Source organism: Adiantum capillus-veneris, chromosome 24 (assembly GCF_014529385.1).
Source record: "Adiantum capillus-veneris isolate H3 chromosome 24, ASM1452938v2, whole genome shotgun sequence".
Classification (NCBI taxonomy): Eukaryota; Viridiplantae; Streptophyta; class Polypodiopsida; order Polypodiales; family Pteridaceae; genus Adiantum; species Adiantum capillus-veneris.
Window position 1 is genome coordinate 30,313,252 of NC_140954.1, and position 8,594 is coordinate 30,321,845.

Sequence of the window (8,594 nt, forward strand, 5' to 3'; positions counted from 1 at the left end):
GGTGTGATTTATACAACTATTTTTCTCTCGTGATTGTAACTTAGATATTTGTTGTTTCAGAGATTTAGTGCCTGGGATGGGCGATGCTGGGGATCGCAGCTATGGAACTTAGTTCTCACTAGGACGTCTGGAATACAGGACATACGAAGTACAGCTTTCTGGTTGCAACCTGTTAACTCAAAAGCCATGCTCTGTGATGAAATATTTTGACTTCCTCATACTGCTTACAAACCTTTGAAGTATTACAGGGGTGGCTATGTATGTCACTTGATTTTTGAAGCCACAAGTCTTACCCCATGCTGCTGAATGTTGATCCCTTATTAAAAGGGTTTTCATGTGGCGAAGTTCCACGAATGGAAAAGGAAATGCCACTGCTGGCTTACAAACTAGAGGTGCTTAGGACATTCTCTTTGTAACAGACAAAAAGAGAGCGATCCTTCAAAGAATTTTATCTTACGAGATTGTGCATAAATTACTCTCGGGGCGACAACCCACTCTGAATGAAAATTATGATATGCTTTTAAGAGATGGTTGTGCTCTTTCATTTGCTTAAGGAAGGTATCTTTGGAAAACTCATCTATTCATTTCTTTTTTCTTGTGTTAAGCATGTGCAAAGTTTTTGCAATCTCTTTGTATAACCTTCAGTATCACAAGAATGAAAGCTGTGTATATAAAAAATTGAAGTTACCAGGTATTTACAATTGTACATTGATATACTTTTTACACCTACAAGGGGCCATACTGTGGGAAAAGTTTCCCCATTGGGGAAGTGGTTAGCACACGTCAAATGCAACTCGTTGTTGTGATGTAGCTTGTATATAATGTAAAATTAAAATGTTCACCTCACTTTTTATGCATTTTGATATGTGGGCTAACATGTATAGTGTCGTGTGTAAAAGCGGTGGTTGTAGTTGCAACTATGTCTTATGTACCTTATCGGGGAGTTGATGCCTTGGAAGTAATATTGTTGTCTGTCTTCTCACATTGCTAGAAAGTTCAATCTGGCAAACATTGTCCAAAATCGTAGTTGTTAATGATGAGATTAGAGGTCAAATCAAGAAAAAATTGAGGTTCAACATGTAAATTGAGCTTGAAGGGAAAGTCTACTCTTAGTGATTTTTTGTAGGCCGCTTGGGCTTTTAACACTAGGTTGGTAACCTAATAGGACATAAAAGTGTCCTTTCAGGGTTTTGAAAAAAAACTCCAAAACCATAGTAGATCCACTCATTTTGTAAAATCCTTTCATGAGGTTATAGCTCAAGGCCTACTACACATGGAAAAAATAAGAAACTTGTAAAATTTCTGATCTTTTGGTCACACCAAGCCTCCAAAGTTGATGGACCAATATATTTTCATCAAAATAGTCATTTCTTACGTTTTGTTGCATAAAAATAAGATTAGGGATTTTTGTAGGACTTGAGATAAATTCCCTAGTTAACTTCAATGGGTTGGTGATTAGAACATATGATTGTTCTCACTCACTATTTTTTGTTTTGCCAAAAGAAATAGGTACAAAAAAGTTGGATTTTTGCCATTTTGCAAACCTATCATCAAAGTTTCTATAGCCACGCTCGAACACAAATAATATATGCATGTTTTCTTAGTTCCCTATTGTCCTTTGGGTTCATAAGGAGCCATGGAGCATGTCAAAAGAATAATACATCTCTTACCAAGGGGAATCTTGGGGACAAAGATGAAGTACTAAATACAACAAACATGAAAAAATTGGGTTTAACATTATGAATTGTAGAATCCCATAGAAACTATTCAATATCTAGCCAAATTTGATCCTTATGATTAGATATAGTTACTACCTACAAAATACATTTAGTTGTCACAAGAAACTAACAATATTGATAAAGCTATACTTGATATACTAGAATGTTTCGTTTTTTTCTATAATTGAAAAAATCAACCATCGTTGTCTACTATGCAAAATAGGGTATTAGGTGTCCCAAAACTCGAGGAATATTAGCTTTATGTTACAATATGCGACATAGAAAATCAAAATTACATTTGGATATCATGAAAGCCACCAAAAAAATCATAAAAGAGCTAAAATTGGCTAAAAACACGATTTGACAATTTTGTAATTTGGTCACAACTTACAACTTTAACATTTATTTCTCCCTAGAAGCATCGGGACATGTTGAGGACTACTAAAGATAGTTCTCTAGCATTATAGACCTCAGAAACATGAATTCTAGAGTGGTATAGTTGCAAAAAGTTGAAAAAAACAAAAAACAGGACCCGTTTTTTCACACAGTTTAGGTTGTGAAATGTTGTGCAAGGACAAGGTTAAAGATGGAATTGATTTCCAAAAAAATGTTGAGTTTTTTTCAGCTCATGAGACAACTTTCAAGATAGATAGCACCTCAAAATCCATTTTGAAACTCTTGACATAATTCAAGGAAAATGGTCACTTAATAGGACATAAAAGTGTCCCATTACCAACCTACTGTTAATGGCCCAAATGGGTTATTTTTGGGTTAAAATTGAAAAAAATAAGGCTATAAAGATGTCAAAATTAACTCATTTTTGGTCAAAAATGGCTTACAAGAGGGTTGCGTGTTTGGAGTTGAATACGAGCACTTTCAAACTCTTTGAAAAGGGATACTCAAGCTTCTCTTATGGCGTGCTAGTGCAAACTACCTTGTATCTGAGTATGCGAGGGTTCCAAGTAGGGTTCTCTCATCAGAAAGATGAGTGGGCTTGTCCCTGGACGTGTCCAAGCTTTCGTGAAATCGCGTTGATGAAGAATTGTGGAAGGAAGATAGGGTTTTCTACGAAGGAAAAAGGTGTTGTATGAAAGTTATTGGAGTTGAAGCTACGTAAAATCATTACACTTATGAGGTTCGAGTTGATCTTGGTGTTGTGTATGAGTGGATCTCCCATGGTTAAATTTAAGTTTGTATTCTTTGTTTTTATCTTTTCAATAAGTTGTCCTTGTTATCAAATTCTGATAATCAAAGGCTCGACGTCTTTCTAGCTATATTGCGAACTTTCCAACATACTTTTGGTGAAGTGATGCGAACTTGGATGGGGTGAGGGTTCAAAAGAATGTTGAAGTGGGGTTATGCGATGTAGGAGCCACATGCGAGTGGTTCAAATGATTCAAGAGTTTTTGGCTTGCAATCTGAAATTGGTAGAAACATTGGTGAACTAGCTTCAACCTCTCTAGCTCTAAAGCATTGTAACTTTGAAACTTTTGGCAACGCTAGCATGAGACATCCTTCCATTATGGACTTTGGATCATAAGGATACACTTGAACTTTTGAAACACTTGGCACATTCATTATGGAAAAGCTTGACATCATTCAACCTCCGAGATCAAATGTTTCAGACATCATCCTCAATGCAAACGAAATACCTACTGGCCAACTTGGTGAACATATCTGGATCGTAGCTTGTCTGTCAACTCCACCTTGATCATATGGTAGCACCAAGAACTGCCAAATAGTCATGATTGGTCTCATAAAACGTATTGGATCCATCCTTGAAAATATGTCATAATCCATCCCAGCCCATCTCTTATCCAACTCTCATATCCAACAATGTATGTAGCGACTTGTAACAATCTTTCCTAAATCATAAGTCACGGGATGGCTACATGCTACTCCTTTGTCATGCACAAAATCATCTAGCACCTCATCGAGTAGGTAATTAAGCTCAATATAATCCTCCTCTTGTCATCCCAAGTCATGTGCATAGTCATGTTGTTGAGAACGCTTCTCGTATGTAGCACGGAACCCTTTCAAAGATTCATCCAAAAGACACACGAGTTCCATGTCTTTGTCCTCGAAAGAACCCTCTAAACAACCTCTCTCCTATTGTAAGATATCCTGACCACATGTACCATGCATATTGGCCATATGACCCTCAAATATTTGCTCAACCCTCTCACCTTCATTCAAGTATCTTTGCACCTCTGCCTTCAAAGAACTCTATATGTTTCACACAAAGATAGCATTCGCTTCCCTCTCCACATCGTTTTCATACCCCTTCCACTCATTTGTGACAATAAGAAGTTGATGATTAACTTGCACCGCCTCTAAATAGGCACCCATATCCTTGGAATTTTCCTCATTGTAAAATCCTAAACATTTGAACCACGGACAAGAGCATTAATAGTGTCATGTAACTCTGATTTTGGATAGAGATAACTATCTCATCTTGCTTTAGTCATCAATATATGCACCTTTCAAATCTATAGTAGATGAATGCTCATGCATGTGCTCACAATTATTCTTTGAGACAACATTTTCATCCCCTTTATGACGTAGATATGGTTCACATACCCGTAGATAATCCCCTTGATGCCCTGAATGTTGTTTGCATACCTATGGATAATTCAAACTGATGGTAACCTATATATAAGCAAGCATTTTCATCTGCATCTCCACTTGGACTGGGAATATCACCCATATCATATATCACCTTTGAATAAGTTTCTCCACTTCCTATTTGACTCTGTAATGTCACTTCAACCTGTGTATCGTCCATAGATACTTCTCTCTCTTCACTTTGTGGGCCTTGAAGCTTCATAGCTTTACCCCCAAGAGCACAAACCTTATTGAAACAAAGTAGAATATCCAATTTTGCATACACGACTTTGATTTACACTAGCTTTCTTGCAAAATATGCAAAATATGGGTGGATTCCATGTAGGAGCTAGACAAAGGCAATGCATGCTTTTATGATTGGACGAAGATGAGTATGATTTATGGGTCCAAGAACTTTGAAGAGATTAAAGAAGGATTGTGGAAATACTTGATGCTACCTTAGGATCTAAGTGGGGCTAAAGGCCCTATAATACTTCAAAGATGTCATATGGGGTTCCCACACTATACATGTGATTTTTGTCATACTACATCTGTCGTATGTTGTTAAACATGTGCATGGAAATGCTACATATGCCTTGAGTGAGGTTGATGGGATAGAAATGAAAAATTCCCATTACAAGATAAAGGACTAAATTGTTCAAAAGAAGAGGAGATGCTGACCCAATTGATGCACAAGCAAGTCATGAAGATGATGGGTCTGGCTATGCAAAGTGAGTATGGAACTTAACATATGGTGTTTGACCATGAGTTTTGATGCTTAGCAAAGACTTTTTTGGCACATGCTGAAGGATGCTTTTTGATATGTGGGAGAAATTGCTACAATGTACATAGTGTCATATGTGTGAAAGCAATTGCCACAATTGCAGTTCCTATCTCGTGAAGCCAACGAGTCAAAGGACTACAATTGTCGATGAATAACAACTTTGTCTTGAGTCTTTGTCCAAGGGATCACATTTACAAAAGTTAAACCAGTCCTCACTTTTTGAAAGCTTGCCACATTAGCAACTTCTTACAAGGCCTAAAAACGAGCTCAAAATTTCCCTAATGTAACAACATCGTCTCTCTCACCTAGATTCTTGATTTTCCATGCAAACATATGTAAAGGTGGACAAGCTTTTTAAAGATGTGGCAAAGAGCATGAAGCATACATAGATGTACATTCACAAGTGGCGTCTTGAAAACCGAATTGTAGTTGGCATTTTTTGGCGACAGTTAGGTGTACATTTCCACCACTTGTTGTCTGCATACGATAGAGACATGGTGAGTTTGCATTTGCAGCCTTGCTACAATTGTGTAGACACTTAATTGTCTTCAAATCGCATCCAAGAGATAGATACAACCACTATAAATTGCAAAAAAATATTCTTCGAACCCAATTTTTATTGAGTATCCGAGGTAGACAAACTCAAAATGGAAAAACATGAGTCAATTTGTGAGCACATGTTATGACAGGCCGCGAGTAAGACATTTCCAAGTGAATGGCTACCCATCACATACAATGCCGCATTCCTCTCATTGTGACCGTCCAGAAAGCTTGTAATGCATGAGAGATCTTGTTACAACCCCCCCCCCCCCCCCCCCCCCCCCCCCCCCCCCCCCCCCCCCCCCCCCCCCCCCCCCCCCCCCCCCCCCCCCTGTGCTAGGCAAGAGGAGGCTCTAAGCCCTTGGTATCTATGCGGGTTATGATATTGCTTGCACATTCTACAAAGAGAGTGGTAACATTTCATCAAAGAGGAAAAACTTTCCTAGCCTACTCCTGCACCGGTGTTCTTTGCCAAACCAAGTAATAATTCTAGAAGTAGCAAGAACCTCAAATTGTAGAGATTTTGTTGCCTCTTCACAACAAGGTGGCATCTAATTAACAAACTTCAATACCTCTTCCATGAGAGCACCAAGCAGGTGAGCAAAGATTGATTCTTGAATTTGAATGCTTATTTGCATTCACAAGATGCTACCATGGTGCTTCTACCAAAGGCTCATGATTGGGAGATGTATCTAGCTTATGAAACACTCTGCAATACAAGTCCATGGCTACATGTCATGAGCTTGCGATCATTACTGATCACTTGCATCAGTTTTTGTTGCAAGTCATTCACCCAATGCAATACGCCCCGTAGCTATACTTGATCATAGCTGGGGGAGTGCTATAAAAACCCCTTTGTCCTGCTTGTGTTATAACTTGGGAGTATTATTACATGTGATGTCCCATTGTCATGAGGCTGGTTTGCACCTTGAAAATATTATTATATGTGACATCTCCCTATCTTGACTCAACTTTTTAAAAACATCATGAGAAAGGTGGTGATGAACAAAAAGAAACTAGTGGGAAAGAAGTGGCCAGCTCTTTATTTTGTAACCAAAACTAAGTTGTTGAGTGTATCAAGTGTATATGCACGGGTTAAATAAAAGAAGCATGCATAATGAATGTGCGTGAAGCTTAGACAACATGATTTACATACTTAAGGATTATGCAACTCTCCTTGAGAGCATCAAGAAGAAATTATCTCAAACAAACGCCAACCGACTGGAGAAGTCTTTTAGTGAAGATGGATGCTTGCATGCGCTTCAAACTCTAGGCAAGTCGTTTGGGTGGGATGGGATGACTGTGGAGTTCTTTAAAGAATTTTGGGAGGATCTTAAGGCCCTGATCATGGGGGTGGCTAACAAAGCGCTTCTCAAAGGAGATCTGGATGCAAACGTAAAAAGGGGCCTCATCAAACCTATTCCTAAGCAAATAGGTTGCTCCCAACTAAAGCAGTGGTGAACCATCACTATGATGGTTCATGGGTATGGCTAACAAAGCCCTTCCCAAAGGAGATCTGGATGCAAACATAAAAAGGGGCCTCATCAAACCTATTCCTAAGCAAATATGTTGCTCCCAACTGAAGCAAGGGCGAACCATCACTATGATATCAGTGGCTTATAACATAATTTCCAAATCTATCGCCCTCGGACTGGCTCCCCCCTCCCTGGAAAAATCCATTACCCCCCATGAACACGGATTTATTAAAGGAAGGTGTATATGACAACATTCTTGTAGCAATGGTCGGTATCGAAATTGCGGCCTTCACCAAGCAAGAGTGTATCCTCCTCTAGCTTGACCTAGATAAAGCCTATGACTAGATCACATGGTCCTTCATAGAAGATGTCTTGAATTTGCTAGGCTTTGGCGTGCGGATATGTCGGTTGGTCCTAACTCTTGGTGCTAGAAGCCATTTTGAACTCCTTTTTAACAATAGAATTGTGGGCGCTTTCGTAATGAAAAGGGCTATCAATTAGGGATGCCCTCTAGCTCTGCTTTTGTTCGCCATCGGATCTCATCCACTTTTTACAATGCTTGAAGGCAGTGCTGTGAGAAGGGAGATCCAAGGGCTGCCCTTACCTAATAATGACCAAATCCTGGCGAACCTCTTCGTGGATGATTCTTTGTTGTATTTGAAAGCTTGTCCTCATGTGATTAGGAGGAAGGCTATGGAGATTGTGCAAACTTTTGCCACTGCTTCGAGGTCGAAGTGCATTATTGAGAAGTCAAGATTGATCTTACTCTCATAAAATGACTCATTCGATGTTGCTATGTGGTCGGGAGAGATAGTGTCAAAAGGGAAGATCTTTTGACACCTGGGAGCCCCCTTGGGAGTAGACATAACACACAAGCAAAGATTCCAATTGGTCTTAGATAAAGTAAGGTGCAAGATGCAAAGGTGGGAGTATGTGGTACTTCCAATTTCAAGCAGGGTTAAAGTGAAATTTGTTTCTGCTCCCATACATAGCCTTCGTTGGCCCACTCCTCAAGATAGCCAAATGCAACTGGAAAGAATTCTTGAAACCACTAAAAAGATTCTTGTGGAAAAAGAACACCAACGACTAAGTGCCCTAGTAGTGGGCCAAATGGGAGCCCGATTGCGAGACCAGTTGAGCAAGGAGGTATCATGATAACTTAACCTTGCTATCCATGCAGAAGCCCAATGTGCCGGTGAGTGGCATAAAATGGTAACCATCTTTTTGCAACATTTGTCAGCCTACTCAACGTCCTCTTCCTCATATGTGTATATATTTTTCTACGCTATTAAGTTATCTAGAGTAAATTCCCCCTCTTCGTTTAACCTTTGTGGCGACACATACATTATACTCTTCCCAAAAATGTCACCTTAGTCATATATTAATATTACCACCCTTTTCTTTTTTGCTTTGTAAATAGAATAAGCATACAATAACCAACTATATACCCCCAAACTTCCTTACCTCTTGTGA

The 8,594-nt window shown here is 39.1% G+C and overlaps 1 protein-coding gene across 4 annotated transcripts in view; it reads left to right on the forward strand.

Moving 5' to 3' along the window:
* Positions 1–526, forward strand: part of LOC147426155 (uracil phosphoribosyltransferase-like) — a 34,287-nt gene extending 33,761 nt beyond the window's left edge. For all 4 annotated transcript variants that reach the window (XM_086497877.1, XM_086497875.1, XM_086497876.1 and 1 more), the window contains one exon: positions 61–526. In XM_086497877.1, coding sequence (XP_086354003.1) covers positions 61–112 — 52 coding nt within the window. In that variant the 3' untranslated portion in view covers positions 113–526. The remainder of the gene's footprint in view (positions 1–60) is intronic.
* The last annotated feature ends 8,068 nt before the right edge of the window (positions 527–8,594 follow it).